This window comes from Bombina bombina, chromosome 4 (assembly GCF_027579735.1).
Source record: "Bombina bombina isolate aBomBom1 chromosome 4, aBomBom1.pri, whole genome shotgun sequence".
Lineage (NCBI taxonomy): Eukaryota > Metazoa > Chordata > Amphibia > Anura > Bombinatoridae > Bombina > Bombina bombina.
The window spans coordinates 908,584,304-908,604,789 of record NC_069502.1 but is presented as its reverse complement, the minus strand read 5'-3'; the positions used below and the strand labels follow the sequence as shown (position 1 = coordinate 908,604,789).

The window sequence follows — 20,486 nt, the reverse complement described above, 5'->3', positions numbered from 1 at the left end:
GCTTATAATCCAAGTTAGAATGATATGATTAAGCTTAAAGCGATTCAAGCCCATTTATTATAATACATGGATGGCTGTCAAAAATATTTTGTATTTTTGTATTTCTTGCTTTTTCAGTCATCCTCTCCTGCATTTTTCTTTTAAGAAAACAAAATGAAGGCGCAGGAGACTATTCCAAGCTGCAAGAAATATGAATGATGTAATTAAAACCAAAACATTCATATTTTAAGTCAAGCAGCAATAATATTAAAGGGACACACACTGTACTATAACATTTGTTTCCCATTGTTAAAAATGACTACCTACTGCAGAGAATTAAATGCATGGGGAATTGCTCTTTCATTTTGATTTTTTTGTTTGAAATAGCTGGTTTTACTCATTAAACCTATCACCTGTTGTTCTCAAGGACAAGCTCATAAAAATGAGCTCAGCCTGCAGGTAAAACAAAAAAAAATGGGCCTTTTGATAAAGCCGGAAACCCGGCGAAACATGTCAAGAGAGGAGAGTGAGCTGATTGGAGCTCTGTTAATATTTTAAAAAGACTTGCTAGCAGTAATCCGTGGGTTTATTTGCCGCTAGGGTACTAATAGAAGCCTATGCACTAAGTTCATAACGAATAGCCGAATCTTACCTAACAGATTGAGCGAAACTTTAGCGTGATTCATAGTATAAATCTGAGGCAGTGCATTCGCTTATGACTTAATATGCAAGAATATTTTAATGGCTGGTAGCAATGAACTATACGGAACCTCCCGGTTATTATTACAATTGATTTATTAAAATTCCTGCTATTACTTAATGCGCTCACAGTCATTGCAAGCTCAATTATAATGATACATAGTACTGCACTGTTATTTAACCCCTTAAGGACCAGCGACGTACCCTGTATGTCACTGGCCTTTTTTTGGGACTTGATTGTTTTATAGCGCGGTCTTGCCACCAGCGTTGAGACTGCTCTATTTCACAAAGCCTGCTGGAGGGAGGGCATTAATAGCGTGTTCTTGCTAGATTTGTGCTATTATGTCCTGAAAAAACCCTTAACGACCAGTGACATACAGGGTGCATTGTGGTCATTAAGGGGTTAAATACTAAGGCCTAGATTTAGAGTTTGGCGGTAGCCGTGAAAACCAGCGTTAGAGGCTCCTAACGCTGGTTTTAGGCTACCGCCGGTATTTGGAGTCAGTCAGGAAAGGGTCTAACGCTCACTTTCCAGCCGCGACTTTTCCATACCGCAGATCCCCTTACGTCAATTGCGTATCCTATCTTTTCAATGGGATCTTTCTAACTCCGGTATTTAGAGTCGTGTCTGGAGTGAGCGTTAGAAATCTAACGACAAAACTCCAGCCGCAGAAAAAAGTCAGTAGTTAAGAGCTTTCTGGGCTAACGCCGGCTTATAAAGCTCTTAACTACTGTGCTCTAAAGTACAATAACACCCATAAACTACCTATACACCCCTAAACCAAGGTCCCCCCACATCGCCGCCACTCTATTACATTTTTTTAACCCCTAATCTGCCGACCGCCACCTACGTTATACTTATGTACCCCTAATCTGCTGCCCCTAACACCGCCAACCCCTATATTATATTTATTAACCCCTAACCTGCCCCCCACAACGTCACCGCCAGCTACCTACAATAATTAACCCCTAATCTGCCGACCGCAAAGCGCCGCTACCTACGTTATCCTTATGTACCCCTAATCTGCTGCCCTTAACACCGCCGACCCCTATATTATATTTATTAACCCCTAATCTGCCCCCCTCAACGTCGCCTCCACCTGCCTACACTTATTAACCCCTAATCTGCCGAGCGGACCGCACCGCTACTATAATAAAGTTATTAACCCCTAATCCGCCTCACTCCCGCCTCAATAACCTTATAATAAATAGTATTAACCCCTAATCTGCCCTCCCTAACATCGCCAACACCTAACTTAAATTATTAACCCCTAATCTGCCGACCGGACCTCGCCGCTACTCTAATAAATGTATTAACCCCTAAAGCTAAGTCTAACCCTAACCCTAACACCCCCCTAAGTTAAATATAATTTAAATCTAACGAAATAAATTAACTCTTATTAAATAAATTATTCCTATTTAAAGCTAAATACTTTTTATTTATTTTACAGGCAACTTTGTAATTATTTTAACCAGGTACAATAGCTATTAAATAGTTAATAACTATTTAATAGTTACCTAGTTAAAATAATTACAAAATTACCTGTAAAATAAATCCTAACCTAAGTTACAATTAAACACTACACTATCAATAAATTAATTAAATAAAATACCTACAATTATCTACAATTAAACCTAACACTACACTATCAATAAATAAATTAAATACAATTCCTACAAATAAATACAATTAAATAAACTAACTAAAGTACAAAAAATAAAAAAGAACTAAGTTACAAAAAATAAAAAAATATTTACAAACATTAGAAAAAAATTACAACAATTTTAAACTAATTACACCTACTCTAAGCCCCCTAATAAAATAACAAAGACCCCCAAAATAAAAAAAATGCCCTACCCTATTCTAAATTACAAAAGTTCAAAGCTCTTTTACCTTACCAGCCCTTAAAAGGGCCCTTTGCGGGGCATGCCCCAAAGAATTCAGCTCTTTTGCCTGTAAAAAAAAATATACAATACCCCCCCAACATTACAACCCACCACCCACATACCCCTAATATAACCCAAACCCCCCTTAAATAAACCTAACACTAAGCCCCTGAAGATCTTCCTACCTTATCTTCACCTCACCGGGTCTCACCGATCGGTCCTGGCTCCAAAATCTTCATCCAACCCAAGCGGGGGCTGGCGATCCATCATCCTGCGGCTGAAGAGGTCCAGAAGAGTCTCCAAAGTCTTCATCCTATCCGGGAAGAAGAGGCGATCCAGACCGGCAACCATCTTGATCCAAGCGGCATCTTCTATCTTCATCCGATGAGGAACGGCTCCATCGCGAAGACCTCCAGCGCGGATCAATCTTCTTCCGACGACGTCCAACTGAAGAATGACGGTTCCTTTAAGGGACGTCATCCAAGATGGCGTCCCTCGACTTCCGATTGGCTGATAGGATTCTATCAGCCAATCGGAATTAAGGTAGGAAAATTCTGATTGGCTGATGGAATCAGCCAATCAGAATCAAGTTCAATCTGATTGGCTGATCCGATCAGCCAATCAGATTGAGCTTGCATTCTATTGGCTGCTTCCGATCAGCCAATAGAATGCAAGCTCAATCTGATTGGCTTCTTAGTTGGCTTAGTGTTAGTTCTTTTTTATTTTTTGTACTTTAGTTAGTTTATTTAATTTTATTTATTTGTAGGAATTGTATTTAATTAATTTATTGATAGTGTAGTGTTAGGTTTAATTGTAACTTAGGTTAGGATTTATTTTACAGGTAATTTTGTAATTATTTTAACTAGGTAACTATTAAATAGTTCTTAACTATTTAATAGCTATTGTACCTGGTTAACCCCTTAATGACAACTGACGTACCAGGTACGTCATGCATTAACAAGCAGTTAATGACAATGGACGTACCTGGTACGTCAGTTGTCTAAGAGAGTGCTGGAAGCGATCGCAATCGCTTCCAGCAGCTCTCAGGGTATTGCAGTGATGCCTCCATATGGAGGCATCCTGCAATACCTTTTTAGAAGACTCCGATGCAGAGAGAGCCACTCTGTGGCCCTCTCTGCACCGGTAGCGATGGTGCCGGTTCGTTGGTGGGTGGGAGCGTAACAGGGAGGCGGGTGGGCGGCCCATCGCTACCCGGCATCCGGTTCCTAGAAGTGCAATGTGCACGCCGGGTGCCGGGAGCGCGCGGGGGGGCGCGCGTGCGCATTACCTGGCACTGACACTGACACCAATGAGGAGGGAAGAGGGGGGGGGAAAAGATTTTTTAATAAAATAATATAAAAGGATCTGGGAAGGGGAGGGGGATAGGGGTATTGTGGGGGGCTGCTACACTACAGAAAACATAAAAAAAAACAAAAGAACAAAAAACACTTTTGTTTTTGGGGCAAATTGGGTACTGGCAGACAGCTGCCAGTACCCAAGATGGCCGCAATTAGATAGGGGAGAGGGTTAGAGAGCTGGGGGGGGGGGGATCATGGAGGTTGGGGCTAAGGCAGGAGTCCATCACAGCTAAAATATTTTATTTTTTTTATAAAAAAAAAAAACTCCTTTTATTTAGTACTGGCAGACTTTCTGCCAGTACTTAAGATGGCGGGGACATTTGTGGGGTGGGGGAGGGAAGAGAGCTGTTTGGGAGGGATCAGGGGGTGGGATGTGTCAGGTGGGAGGCTGATCTCTACCCTAAAGCTAAAATTAACCCTGCAAGCTCCCTACAACCTACCTAATTAACCCCTTCACTGCTGGGCATAATTTACGTGTGGTGCGCAGCAGCATTTAGCGGCCTTCTAATTACCAAAAATCAATGCCAAAGCCATATAAGTCTGCTATTTCTGAACAAAGGGGATCCCAAAGAAGCTTTTACAACAATTTGTGCCATAATAGCACAAGCTGTTTGTAAATAATTTCAGTGAGAAACCTAAAATTGTGAAAAATGTAAAGTTTTTTTTTAATTTGCTCGCATTTGGCGGTGAAATGGTGGCATAAAATATACCAAAATGTGCCTAGATCAATACTTTGGGTTGTCTTCTAACAAAAAATATATACATGTCAAGGGATATTCAGGTATTCCTGACAGATATCAGGGTTCCAATGTAACTAGCGCTAATTTTGAAAAAAAGTGGTTTGGAAATAGCGAAGTGCTACTTGTATTTATGGCCCTATAACTTGCAAAAAAAGCAAAAAACATGTAAACATTGGGTATTTCTAAACTCAGGACAAAATTTAGAAACTATTTAGCATGGGTGTTTTTTGGGGATTGTAGATGTGTAACAGATTTTGGGGGTCAAAGTTAGAAAAAGTGTGTTTTTTTCCATTTTCTCCTCATATTTTATTATTTTTTTTTGTAGTAAATTATAAGACATGATGAAAATAATGGTATCTTTAGAAAGTCCATTTAATGGCGAGAAAAACGGTATATAATATGTGTGGGTACAGTAAATGAGTAAGAGGAAAATTACAGCTAAACACAAACACAGCAGAAATGTAAAAATAGCCATTGTCATTAAGGGTAAGAAAATTGAAAAATGGTCCGGTCATTAAGGGGTTAAAATAATTACAAAGTTGCCTGTAAAATAAATATTAATCCTAAAATAGCTACAATATAATTATAATTTATATTGTAGCTATATTAGGGTTTATTTTACAGGTAAGTATTTAGCTTTAAATAGGAATAAGTTATTTAATAAGAGTTAATTTATTTCGTTAGAATAAAATTATATTTAACTTAGGGGGGTGTTAGGGTTAGAATTAGCTTTAGGGGTTAAAAAATTTATTAGAGTAGCGGTGAGCTCCGATTGGCAGATTAGGGGTTAATACTTGAAGTTAGGTGTCGGCAATGTTAGGGAGGGCATATTAGGAGTTAATACTATTTATTATAGGGTTATTGAGGCGGGAGTGAGGCGGATTAGGGGTTAATACATTTATTATAGTAGCGCTCAGGTCCGGTCGGCAGATTAGGGGTTAATAAGTGTAGTTAGGTGGGGGCGACGTTGGGGGCGGCAGATTAGGGGTTAATAAATATAATATAGGGGTCGGCGGTGTTAGGGGCAGCAGATTAGGGGTACATAGGGATAATGTAAGTAGCGGCGGTTTACGGAGCGGCAGATTAGGGGTTAAAAAAATATGCAGGTGTCAGCGATAGCGGGGGCGGCAGAATAGGGGTTAATAAGTGTAAGGTTAGGGGTGTTTAAACTCGGGGTACATGTTAGGTGCAGACGTAGGAAGTGTTTCCCCATAGGAAACAATGGGGCTGCGTTAGGAGCTGAACGCGGCTTTTTTGCAGGTGTTAGGTTTTTTTTCAGCTCAAACAGCTCCATTGTTTCCTATGGGGGAATCGTGCACGAGCACGTTTTTGAGGCTGGCCGCGTCCGTAAGCACCGCTGGTATCTAGAGTTGCAGTGGCGTTAAATTATGCTCTACGCTCCCTTTTTGGAGCCTAACGCACTGAAAACCCTGCCATTCTGTTAACTCTAAATACCAGCGGTATTTAAAAGGTGCGGCCAGAAAAAAGCATGCGTTAGCTACGCGGGTCCTTGCCGACAAAACTCTAAATCTAGGCGTAAGTTAACACTCTCAATATTGAGTGAAAAGTACAATATGTATCAATTGCCCTAAGCGTTACTACCATAACAAATAATTTAAGCTATTATGTTTCAATATTTGCCTGATTTATAACGGAGTGATTAATGCTAACTTCCTATATTCTGAATGGAAGTTCTGCCCTTTAATCAATATACTCAATAGCATCAAACAGGCAGGGATCTAACTATATGTATCCATTTAATAAACCTATTAGTAATTGAAGTAAGTGGGTACAAGGCTTTATTTTTGGTATTATTATATATCGGCTCTCTCCGGTTGATATTTAAGCAGAGCTGTATAATCCAACCTAGCCACTAGTGCAATACTTTAACTTCCAGTATTGAAGCACGACATACATGCCAAACATTCAGCCTGAAACGTGCATAGCCACATTTCAATTACTTGTATTTAATATTATTTAAACACAAGGGTTAAGTGGGAATATCAGCAAATATATGTTGATTTTTATGCAGACCAAAACCTGCAAATGGTTATTACAAATGCATAAACATTACTAGTCCATGTGTTAATTATGATATTCCCATCAGATGTGTCACTAGCCTTTAATAGAGATGTATCTCTACCTAGGATCACAGTTATAAACCCTTTTACATTTTACATAAATCGGATATCCTTGTAATTACATTTACAATATTACCACTTGAGGTTTTGTACTTTATATATATACTTTGCTGCTCAGAGCTAGTGGCTGATATTTCTATTAGGCACCCAGTGTTCTCCCGGAATTATACCAGTTATCTAACTGGACTTTTTACTAGCCAGCATTTTAGTTTTAATAATACACCATTGTTTTAAACACGTTCTAATAAAGATTTATTCCATTTTACGTGAGGATCTTAACTAGGGTTGCCACCCGCCCCGGTTTCACCGGGACAATCCCGGTCTGAGGCTCTGTGTCCCGTGTCCCGGAACTAACCTCAAATGCCCCGGCCTAAGCGCTCCCCTGGCGCAGTGAGCACAAAATTTACAATATATTAGATGGCCAGAGGAGCACTTAGCCCGGGGTTACTTTTAACCGGGTAGTCAGACTTCAGGAGAGCTGGAGAGACGGAGTACGTGAGTGTGACACAGTGGGAGGGGTTGAAGAGGGTCGGAGAAGAGTTGTCACATCCTGCAGGCAGGAGAGAGAGAGAGAGAGAGAGAGAGAGAGAGAGAGAGAGAGAGAGAGAGAGAGAGAGAGGCAGGACATCGTGATCGCGCGCGTCCCCCGGCCCCACCTCCACCAGTTATCCCGAGTCCGGTCACAAGTACACAGGTTCACGAAGCCTAGAGCAAGGTAGGTAATGCGCGGGGTGACGGGGTCACATCTCCAAACACTGCTCCAATAATTTTGTTAAACCTAATGGCATAACAGTTATGTTTGTTAATCTGGCTAAACAGCACTATTTTACTTGGTATTGGGGTTTCAACTTAGTATATGTGTATATTATATATATATATATATATATATATATATATATATATATATATATATATATTATATATTATATATAATATATATTATATATATATATTATATATAATATATATTTTATATATATAATATATATATAAAATATATATTATATATATATATATTATATATATATATATATATATATATAATATATATTATATATATATATTATATATATATATATATATATATATATATATAATATAAAAAGTGATTTCATAATAAATTTGATGCCGCGAGAAGCCACACTCCCAAGCCACGCCTGAGACACACCCCGAGACACACCCCTCCACGCCCACTTAATAAGTGTCCAGGAATTGCCTGGGCAAAAGGTGGCAACCCTAGTCTTAACTGAGTGCTTATACAGTATCAATTTTTGTTCAGTTTCTTTAACTGACTGCCAATCAATATTGTGTTTCTGATATCTGTTGTATTTTGAAGCCAATTTGACCTTATTTGTATGGTAAAAGAACCCTGTTATCTTCAGTAAGTGGTGCCATCATCTCAATCTTTTTCTAAAGTTCTGAAGGACAAGCTCATAAAAATGAGCTGAGCCTGCAGGTAAAGCAGAATAAATGTTGTAGCAAAGCACGATGAATGAAAATTCTATTCTTTACTGGAAGCACATAAAACACATAAATAAAAACATGCCTCTTGCTATAGGAAATAAATAAATGGTTTGTCGCGTTTGGGCTCACGTCTTCATCAGAGACCTACTAACTATTATCATATCTTCCTTTAAATAGCATCATCTGATAGGATAATCATAATCATAAAGACTAAACAGGAAAAATATCAATACGATTTGTTATTAGTACAAAAAAATAAATAGTCATGTAAGGGTAAAGAGTAAACATGAAGGTGAAACAGATCTGCTAATGTTATCTATGTCCAAGCATAATCAGGATTTGAAATGATAAGTATGGATAGGTACTATCAACTATTTTAGATAAAACAAATCTGTTTCTATCCCACTGGGAGACTAATCAGTGCTAGAGCCTACTGTTTGCATAGCTTTTCTACATAAAATATGTTTGTTATTCATATTTTCAGTATAGGTGCTCTGGTTTCTACAGGCAAAATCAGCTATATAAAATAATAAAATAAAAGTAAGCAAGTAAGGAGCTGTTTGCAAACAATCAAATATACTCCAGCAGGTAAACTGGACCACTGGGAACAAATTAAAGGGGAAGTACAACGTCCCTTTTAAGTCAGCTAGAAATTATTTACTTAATGGGATGCATTTCACATCCATTTGATATTGACTTAAAGACCTCTAGTTATCAAGGTCTGTCGGACCTGATCCGACAGTGCGGATCAGGTCCGACAGACCTCGCTGAATACGGCGAGCAATACGCTTGCTGTATTCAGCATTGCACCGGCAGCTCACAAGAGCTGCTGGTGCAACGCCGCCCCCTGCAGATTCGCGGCCAATAGGCCGCTAGCAGAGGGGTGTCAATCAAACCGATCGTACTTGATCGGGTTGATTTCCGGCGATGTCTGTCCGCCTGCTCAGGTTATGGAGCAGCGTTCTTTATGACCGCTGTTTCATAACTGCTGTTTCTGGCGAGCCTGCAGGCTTGCCAGAAACACGGGGCAACAAGCTCCATTCGGAGCTTGATAGATATGCCCCATTGGGTCAAGGAAAACCCATTAAAATATATATTTTATTTAAGAAAGTACATTTAAAATTAGTGTTCCCGACCCTGACCAAATTCAAACAAGGGACCATGTTTGTGCTCACACAATGTTGTTAAAAAACAAAAACAAATTACCAATAAGGCAATAACTCCTCTCCAGACCTCAAAAATGACCCTACTACTCATATCTAAGAGACTACATTCACCTTAGAGGAAACCATATTGGGCAATATGTATGTGGAGCACTTAATTAAAAAAAATGGAACAGCAGCTGAGAAGATACTATTATAAAACATTACAAACTTTTTTTTTTAATCCATTAAAAACTGTCACAGACACAGGTAACCAAAATAATAATTATATTGTCAACACTACTGTCAGTATCAAAATTGTAAAGGACCCATCTCTTTCCCAGTGTGTCCTCTTTGTGGCGTCATTATGCCACATATGTGGCGTGAAATTTTCTAAAACAATAAGGAAGAGGCCAGGAACCAAGACACATCGTCATTGTTTGAAAGGGAGGGGTCTGTCCTTTCAAATGAAATGTCTCCTATCCCTCTAAAATGCACTGATTGCCATATAAATTCCTCTTGGTTAGCTACCTTTAATTCTTGCAGCCTTTCTTCGCTCTCAAAAGCAGGTTTTGTCCGGGTCACGTTTTTCGTCTTCTCTAACCAAATGACAAACTCATCCATCTTTTTCCTGTAGTCAGTTAAAGCCTGGCTTTCTTCTTTTAACCTATGAGAAATAAAATCATATTGATTATTAATTGAGAAAAAAAATATTAAGAATCCATTTTACTAGTTTTAGTAAATTCACATTTATTGTATTTTTGTACTGTTATATCCATGTTATAACCATTTCTATCTTGATGTTGGTCATAGTTTGTGTCTTTAGGCAAGACTACACTTGTATCCTTTCATACTGCTATACTGCTTCACCTATCTGTGAAGTCTCTGACTGGTTTTACAACATCATTCACATTGCACCTTATAAAATGAAATTCATCAGAGAACAGACTACAAAGTTGCTTTTCATGTAGTACCCTCTATGTAAGGTTTTTCAAACCACGGGTTGGGACCCACTACTGGGTCGCAACTTGTGTATGTGTGCTGTGAATTATATGAGAGTGTGTGTTGTATGAGTGTGTGTGTTAAATGAGACAGTGTGGTGTGTGTGTTGTATGAAAGTGTGTGTGACATGTGTATTGTATGAGAGTGTGTGTGTAGTGTGTGCGTGTTGTATGAGAGTGTGTGTGTGTGTGTGTAGTGAGCGCGTGTTGTATGAGAGTGTGTGTGTGTAGTGTGTGCGTGTTGTATGAGAGTGTGTGTGTAGTGTGTGGGTGTTGTATGAGAGTGAGTGTGTGGTGTGTGTGTTGTATGAGAGTGTGTTAGTTATTTTCTTTTACAACACTTTCAAGTTTGACTACCATCAGGAATAAAGTACACACACATTTAAGTCACTTTGCCAAAACTTGCAGCTATAGGTATGTGGTATCATGGCACTGGGTCTTGAGGGAAAAAAGTTAGGAGAACCCTGATCTATGTCAAAGAAAGCTTAGATTTAATAAGAAATCTGGACATGCTGACTATTGATAGCCTTTTTGGAAATAGTTTATTGCTTCATCTGTCCATAAATGTACACAAATATAACCAGTATCATTTTGTCATTATGCTAAATAAAAATAAGCATTTTTGTGCTTTTTAGGTAACGTTATATAAGGAAGCCCACAATAAAATAAAGATAAAACTATGGAGATTATAAGGGCTAACCTGGGGTATATTTAGGTTGATTATGCTTGGATGGCCCAGTTATTTGTATCTTGATCAGAAATACACAATCAGAACACAAAATAACTTGGAGATAGCGTTGGAGGGCTATAAAATTACTTAGTCTTTGCCGTATGGTACTGATTATTTGGGACAAAGAAAAAACATAATTTATGCTTACCTGATAAATTTATTTCTCTTGTAGTGTATCCAGTCCACGGATCATCCATTACTTGTGGGATATTCTCCTTCCCAACAGGAAGTTGCAAGAGGATCACCCACAGCAGAGCTGCTATATAGCTCCTCCCCTCACTGCCATATCCAGTCATTCGACCGAAACAAGACGAGAAAGGAGAAACCATAGGGTGCAGTGGTGACTGTAGTTTAATTAAAATTTAGACCTGCCTTAAAAGGACAGGGCGGGCCGTGGACTGGATACACTACAAGAGAAATAAATTTATCAGGTAAGCATAAATTATGTTTTCTCTTGTTAAGTGTATCCAGTCCACGGATCATCCATTACTTGTGGGATACCAATACCAAAGCTAAAGTACACGGATGATGGGAGGGACAAGGCAGGAATTTAAACGGAAGGAACCACTGCCTGTAGAACCTTTCTCCCAAAAACAGCCTCCGAAGAAGCAAAAGTGTCAAATTTGTAAAATTTTGAAAAGGTGTGAAGCGAAGACCAAGTCGCAGCCTTGCAAATCTGTTCAACAGAGGCCTCATTTTTAAAGGCCCAGGTGGAAGCCACAGCTCTAGTAGAATGAGCTGTAATCCTTTCAGGGGGCTGCTGTCCAGCAGTCTCATAGGCTAAGCGTATTATGCTCCGAAGCCAAAAGGAGAGAGAGGTTGTCGAAGCTTTTTGACCTCTCCTCTGTCCAGAGTAAACGACAAACAGGGCAGATGTTTGACGAAAATCTTTAGTAGCCTGTAAGTAAAACTTCAAGGCACGGACTACGTCCAGATTATGCAAAAGACGTTCCTTCTTTGAAGAAGGATTAGGACACAATGATGGAACAACAATCTCTTGATTGATATTCCTGTTAGAAACCACCTTAGGTAAAAACCCAGGTTTGGTACGCAGAACTACCTTGTCTGAATGAAAAATCAGATAAGGAGAATTACAATGTAAGGCAGATAACTCAGAGACTCTTCGAGCCGAGGAAATAGCCATCAAAAACCGAACTTTCCAAGATAAAAGTTTAATATCAATGGAATGAAGGGGTTCAAACGGAACTCCCTGAAGAACTTTAAGAACCAAGTTTAAGCTCCAGGGGGGAGCAACAGTTTTAAACACAGGCTTAATCCTAACCAAAGCCTGACAAAATGCCTGGACGTCTGGAACTTCTGCCAGACGCTTGTGCAAAAGAATAGACAGAGCAGAGATCTGTCCTTTTAAAGAACTAGCTGATAAGCCTTTGTCCAAACCCTCTTGGAGAAAGGACAATATCCTAGGAATCCTAACCTTACTCCATGAGTAACTCTTGGATTCACACCAATAAAGATATTTACACCATATCATATGGTAGATTTTCCTGGTGACAGGCTTCCGAGCCTGTATTAAGGTATCAATGACTGACTCGGAGAAGCCACGCCTTGATAGAATCAAGCGTTCAATCTGCATGCAGTCAGTCTCAGAGAAATTAGATTTGGATGATTGAAAGGACCTTGTATTAGAAGGTCCTGCCTCAGAGGCAGAGTCCATGGTGGAAGAGATGACATGTCCACTAGGTCTGCATACCAGGTCCTGCGTGGCCACGCAGGCGCTATCAGAATCACTGATGCTCTCTCCTGTTTGATTTTGGCAATAAGTCGAGGGAGCAGAGGAAACGGTGGAAACACATAGGCCAGGTTGAAGAACCAAGGAGCTGCTAGAGCATCTATCAGCGTTGCTCCCGGGTCCCTGGACCTGGATCCGTAACAAGGAAGCTTGGCGTTCTGGTGAGATGCCATGAGATCCAGTTCTGGTTTGCCCAAACGATGGACCAGTTGAGCAAACGCCTCCGGATGGAGTTCCCACTCCCCTGGATGAAAAGTCTGACGACTTAGAAAATCCACCTCCCAGTTCTCTACGCCTGGGATGTGGATCGCTGACAGGTGGCAAGAGTGAGACTCTGCCCAGCGAATTATCTTTGAGACTTCTAACATCGCTAGGGAACTCCTGGTTCCCCCTTGATGGTTGATGTAAGCCACAGTCGTGATGTTGTCCGACTGAAATCTGATGAACCTCAGTGTTGCTAACTGAGGCCAAGCTAGAAGAGCATTGAATATTGCTCTTAACTCCAGAATATTTATTGGGAGGAGTTTCTCCTCCTGAGTCCACGATCCCTGAGCCTTCAGGGAGTTCCAGACTGCGCCCCAACCTAGAAGGCTGGCATCTGTTGTTACAATCGTCCAATCTGGCCTGCGAAAGGTCATACCCTTGGACAGATGGACCCGAGAAAGCCACCAGAGAAGAGAATCTCTGGTCTCTTGATCCAGATTTAGTAGAGGGGACAAATCTGAGAAATCCCCATTCCACTGACTTAGCATGCATAATTGCAGCGGTCTGAGATGCAGGCGCGCAAATGGCACTATGTCCATTGCCGCTACCATTAAGCCGATTAGTTCCATGCACTGAGCCACTGACGGGCGTGGAATGGAATGAAGGACACGGCAAGCATTTAGAAGTTTTGATAACCTGGACTCCGTCAGGTAAATTTTCATCTCTACAGAATCTATAAGAGTCCCTAGGAAGGAGACTCTTGTGAGTGGTGATAGAGAACTCTTTTCCACGTTCACTTTCCACCCATGCGACCTCAGAAATGCCAGAACTATCTCTGTATGAGACTTGGAAATTTGAAAGCTTGACGCCTGTATCAGGATGTCGTCTAGATACAGAGCCACCGCTATGCCTCGCGGTCTTAGAACCGCCAGAAGTGAGCCCAGAACCTTTGTAAAAATTCTCGGGGCAGTGGCCAACCCGAAGGGAAGAGATACAAATTGGTAATGCCTGTCTAGAAAGGCAAACCTTAGGAACCGATGATGATCTTTGTGAATCGGTATGTGAAGGTAGGCATCCTTTAAGTCCACTGTGGTCATGTACTGACCTGATTGGATCATGGGTAGGATGGTCCGAATAGTTTCCATTTTGAATGATGGAACTCTGAGGAATTTGTTTAAGATCTTTAGATCCAAGATTGGTCTGAAGGTTCCCTCTTTCTTGGGAACCACAAACAGATTTGAATAAAATCCCTGTCCTTGTTCCGTCCGCGGAACTGGATGGATCACTCCCATTACTAGGAGGTCTTGCACACAGCTTAGGAATGCCTCTTTCTTTATCTGGTTTACTGATAACCTTGAAAGATGAAATCTCCCTTGTGGAGGAGAAGCTTTGAAGTCCAGAAGATATCCCTGAGATATGATCTCCAACGCCAAGGGATCCTGAACATCTCTTGCCCACGCCTGGGCGAAGAGAGAAAGTCTGCCCCCCACTAGATCCATTTCCGGATAGGGGGCCGTTCCTTCATGCTGTCTTGGGGGCAGCAGCAGGCTTTCTGGCCTGCTTGCCCTTGTTCCAGGACTGGTTAGGTTTCCATGCCTGTCTGGAATGAGCAACAGTTCCCTCTTGTTTTGAAGCGGAGGAAGTTGATGCTGCTCCTGCCTTGAAATTTCGAAAGGCACGAAAATTAGACTGTTTGGCCTTTGATTTGGCCCTGTCCTGGGGAAGGGTATGACCCTTGCCTCCAGTAATGTCAGCAATAATTTCCTTCAAGCCAGGCCCGAATAAGGTCTGCCCCTTGAAAGGAATGTTGAGTAATTTAGACTTTGAAGTCACGTCAGCTGACCAGGATTTAAGCCATAGCACCCTACGCGCCTGGATGGCGAATCCGGAATTCTTAGCCGTTAGTTTAGTCAAATGAACAATGGCATCAGAAACAAATGAGTTAGCTAGCTTAAGCGTTCTAAGCTTGTCAATAATTTCATTCAATGGAGCTGTCTGGATGGCCTCTTCCAGGGCCTCAAACCAGAATGCCGCTGCAGCAGTGACAGGCGCAATGCATGCAAGGGGCTGTAAAATAAAACCTTGTTGAATAAACATTTTCTTAAGGTAACCCTCCAATTTTTTATCCATTGGATCTGAAAAAGCACAACTGTCCTCAACCGGGATAGTGGTACGCTTTGCTAAAGTAGAAACTGCTCCCTCCACCTTAGGGACCGTCTGCCATAAGTCCCGTGTACTGGCGTCTATTGGAAACATTTTTCTAAATATAGGAGGTGGGGAAAAGGGCACACCGGGTCTATCCCACTCCTTGCTAATAATTTCTGTAAGCCTTTTAGGTATAGGAAAAACATCAGTACACACCGGCACCGCATAGTATCTATCCAGCCTACACAATTTATTTGGAATTGCAACTGTGTTACAGTCATTCAGAGCAGCTAATACCTCCCCAAGCAATACACGGAGGTTCTCAAGCTTAAATTTAAAATTAGAAATCTCTGAATCAGGTTTCCCCGAGTCAGAGATGTCACCCACAGACTGAAGCTCTCCGTCCTCATGTTCTGCATACTGTGATGCAGTATCAGACATGGCTCTAACAGCATTTGCACGCTCTGTATCTCTCCTAACCCCAGAGCTATCGCGCTTGCCTCTTAATTCAGGCAATCTAGATAATACCTCTGACAGGGTATTATTCATGATTGCAGCCATGTCCTGCAAGGTAATCGCTATGGGCGTCCCTGATGTAATTGGCGCCATATTAGCATGCGTCCCCTGAGCGGGAGGCGAAGGGTCTGACACGTGGGGAGAGTTAGTCGGCATAACTTCCCCCTCGACAGAACCCTCTGGTGATAATTATTTTATAGATAAAGACTGATCTTTACTGTTTAAGGTGAAATCAATACATTTAGTACACATTCTCCTATGGGGCTCCACCATGGCTTTCAAACATAATGATCAAGTAGGTTCCTCTGTGTCAGACATGTTTAAACAGACTAGCAATGAGACTAGCAAGCTTGGAAAACACTTTAAAACAAGTTTACAAGCAATATAAAAAACGTTACTGCGCCTTTAAGAAACACAAATTTTCCCAAATTTTGAAATAACAGTGAAAAAATGCAGTTACACTAACGAAATTTTTACAGTGTATGTAATAAGTTAGCAGAGCATTGCACCCACTTGCAAATGGATGATTAACCCCTTAATACCAAAAACGGAATAACAAATGACAAAAACGTTTTTTAAACAGTCACAACAACTGCCACAGCTCTACTGTGGCTTTTTACCTCCCTCAATACAACTTTTGAAGCCTTTTGAGCCCTTCAGAGAAGTCCTGGATCATGCAGGAAGAAGCTGGATGTCTGTGTCTGTAATTTTTGCTGTGCAAAAAAAACGCCAAAATAGGCCCCTCCCACTCATATTACAACAGTGGGAAGCCTCAGGGAACTGTTTCTAGGCAAAATTCAAGCCAGCCATGTGGAAAAAACTAGGCCCCAATAAGTTTTATCACCAAACATATGTAAAAAACGATTAAACATGCCAGCAAACGTTTTAAAATACACTTTTATAAGAGTATGTATCTCTATTAATAAGCCTGATACCAGTCGCTATAACTGCATTTAAGGCTTTACTTACATTACTTCGGTATCAGCAGCATTTTCTAGCAAATTCCATCCCTAGAAAAATATTTTAACTGCACATACCTTATTACAGGAAAACCTGCACGCTATTCCCCCTCTGAAGTTACCTCACTCCTCAGAATATGTGAGAACAGCAAAGGATCTTAGTTACTTCTGCTAAGATCATAGAAAACGCAGGCAGATTCTTCTTCTAAATACTGCCTGAGATAAACAGTACACTCCGGTACCATTTAAAAATAACAAACTTTTGATTGAAGAAATAAACTAAGTATAAAACACCACAGTCCTCTTACGACCTCTATCTTAGTTGAGAGTTGCAAGAGAATGACTGGATATGGCAGTGAGGGGAGGAGCTATATAACAGCTCTGCTGTGGGTGATCCTCTTGCAACTTCCTGTTGAGAAGGAGAATATCCCACAAGTAATGGATGATCCGTGGACTGGATACACTTAACAAGAGAAAGAAAGGAGAGGTACCTAGGGAAAAGGGGTAGGATCCTGCATTCTTATGTGTTTTATATGTCTTATATGTTTACGACTCTTTTAAGGATTATGTTTTATAGTCTGTTTTGGTCTTAATTTCTAGGCAAGAAGCAAATTATCTTGCCCCCAATTTTTATACAGAGTATATTCTTCAAAGCTGAGGTAGAGATTGCTCCCAATAAAATGAATTAAGCCTATTGCATATCAGGTAGCCATATTCTTCAAATGATAGTAATTCTGAGGTTCTGTCTAACCACATCTGTATTTTGGGGAAGAAGGAGGTATTCCAGTGTCTACGTAAAAGTGATTTTGCTCTATTTATTCCTATTTGTAGGAGATGTGTTCTAAGCTTATATGTATTTTTCAGGAGGTCATTGAGAAGTGTTAATCTAGGATTTAATGTAAAAGAGTTTGTGAATATTTTTTAAAGTGTGTTTCCACTAGGGGACAATTATTTTGCATTGTCACCAGAAATAATAAAGCATGCCATGATCTCCACGCCAGCTCCAACACCTGTTGAATGCTCCTTGATATATCACTGATAATCTTGCAGGTGAAAGGTACCATCTAAGCAACAGTTTGTTATTCATTTTAAGGACTTGAGGGGAGATGGACGATGGTTTTGTGCATTTAAAAACCTGCTTCCATTCTAGGTTTGTGATTTGGGCATCGAGATCAGAATTAAATGTGTGGGTATAAATGAGAAGGTCAACGTAAGAGTTGTTTTTTAGGATTGAGATAGGGGGCAATGAAGTTTTACCTCTGTTGCCGCTCAAGTACTTCAGCTTTAACTGTAGCCCAACGTCTACTCAGTCCAGTAAGTTTCTCTTTCAGGAATTCTCCATCAGTAGCCGACAGGTGCTCTACGATCCCTTCCCCACTTTGGTTAAGTATAGTAAAACTCAGTTGATAACTACTCAAACCTTCCTCAAGCTCCTGTCACAATAAAGTAGTTTAGCAGTTACAATAATGTACTTGACATTTGCTATATGTTTATTAGACGTGTATCAATCTTTGGATGAATGATATAAATTAACACATTTTCATTAAAATTATGCTGTATGCAATCATACCTACATAGGATACTGCATGATTTGCAGAAAATTTAGTTTAGCTTTGTAGATTTTATTGTTTTGGGGGGTTTTTTGTTTGTTTTTTTATTATTATTTAATTTACCCGCTGGTGTGCTTGCGCCCTCTCCAAATCCAAGGTGCCTTCTGGTGTATGCGCATCTGCTAACAAACGTTCCGCTTCAGTTATCCACTGAGTGAGTTCATTAAGATCACAATGGAATTGGCGCCATTCTTCTAGAGCTCGATCAAAACGGCTAAAGTGATAGAGAAGAAAATGAAGACATTTTATAAGTAAAATGTTTATTTTATTGTTTTAATGTCCAACTCATTTGATATTTGAACAGGGCATTTTTGCACTGAGACCAAGAGGTATTAAACTGAAAATGTTTCAAAATGTATACCTTACGTAAAATGGGTCTTAATCTTCTCCTACCTGGTATTATGCACTGCTGAAGTAAGCGTAATATTTATAATGAGAAATTTGTCACAAGACCTTGTCTAAACAGCAACAGTATATTTGTTAACATAAACAAACTTTAATCCATACATTACATTTCCTGAGAATTTTATTTAAAAAAAACAAAAAAAACAAAAAAAACCTTTTTCTGATCTACGATTGAATGGATATGTATATATGCAACACTTGCTTTTCATATAGACAAGAAGGCAAGCAATCCTACATCCATCCACCAGGGGGAAAATACCATACACTCTTTAGATACAGCATTTTCCCCTTATAGAAGAATCCCACCAGAGAATTCCCTTTCCCAACACAACAGACACATATATAGACTGAATGATAAGCAGTTCGACTTCTTCTCAGGGGTTAAACACATAGATTTGCAGGGTCGATAGTGATATAATTACATGAGAACATTTCATTTTTTCACTATAAGGGCCCTTTAAAGGAACACAAAACCCAAACATTTTCTTTCTAGATTATACATTTTTAACCCCTTAATGACCGGACCATTTTTCAATTTTCTTACCCTTAATGACAATGGCTATTTTTACATTTCTGCAGTGTTTGTGTTTAGCTGTAATTTTCCTCTTACTCATTTACTGTACCCATACATATTATATACCGTTTTTCTCGCCATTAAATGGACTTTCTAAGGATACCATTATTTTCATCATATCTTATAATTTCCTATAAAAAAAAATATAAAATATGAGGAAAAAATTGAAAAAAACACACTTTTTCTAACTTTGACCCCCAAAATCTGTTACACATCTACAATCACCAAAAAACACCTATGCTAAATAGTTTCTAAATTTTGTCCTGAGTTTAGAAATACCCAATGTTTACATGTTCTTTACTTTTTTTGCAAGTTATAGGGCCATAAATACAAGTAGCACTTTGCTATTTCCAAACAACTTTTTTTCAAAATTAGCGCTAGTTACATTGGAACCCTGATATCTGTCAGGAATACCTGAATATCCCTTGACATGTATATATTTTTTTTTAGAAGACAACCCAAAGTATTGATCTAGGCCCATTTTGGTATATTTCATGCCACCATTTCACCGCCAAATGTCATCAAATAAAAAAAAAGTTCACTTTTTCACAAATTTTGTCACAAACTTTAGGTTTCCCACTGAAATTATTTACAAACAGCTTCTGCAATTAAGGCACAAATGGTTGTAAATGCTTCTTTGGGATCCCCTTTGTTCAGAAATAGCAGACTTATATGGCTTTGTGGTTGCTTTTTGGTAAGTAGAAGGCCGCTAAATGCTGCTGCGCACCACACGTAAATTATGCCCAGCAGTTAAGGGGTTAAATTAGGTAGCTTGTAGGGAGCTTGCAGGGTTAATTTTAGCTTTAGGGTAGAGATCAGCCTCCCACCTGACACATCCCACCCCCTGATCCCTCCCAAACAGTTCTCTTCCCTCCCCCACCCCACAATTGTCCCCGCCATCTTAAGTACTGGCAGAAAGTCTGCCAGTACTAAATAAAAGGAGTTTTTATTTTTTTTTATAAAAAAAAATAAAATGTTTTAGCTGTGATGGACTCCTGCCTTAGCCCCAACCTCCATGATCCCCCCCCCAGCAATCTAACCCTCTCCCCTACCTAATTGCCGCCATCTTGGGTACTGGCAGCTGTCTGCCAGTACCCAATTTGCCCCCAAAAAAAGTGTTTTTAATTATTTTTTATTACTAATTTATTTTTTTCTGTAGTGTAGCAGCCCCCCACAATACCC

At 39.9% G+C, this 20,486-nt stretch overlaps 1 protein-coding gene across 5 annotated transcripts in view; it reads right to left on the bottom strand.

Annotated features, from left to right (window-relative positions):
- Positions 1-20,486, bottom strand: part of UTRN (utrophin) — a 1,395,536-nt gene that overhangs the window by 858,224 nt on the left and 516,826 nt on the right. For all 5 annotated transcript variants that reach the window (XM_053711837.1, XM_053711835.1, XM_053711836.1 and 2 more), the window contains 3 exons: positions 18,389-18,539; positions 17,973-18,148; positions 9,942-10,077 (listed from right to left, as the gene is read on the bottom strand). In XM_053711837.1, the coding sequence (XP_053567812.1) occupies positions 9,942-10,077; positions 17,973-18,148; positions 18,389-18,539 (463 nt within the window). The remainder of the gene's footprint in view (positions 1-9,941; positions 10,078-17,972; positions 18,149-18,388; positions 18,540-20,486) is intronic.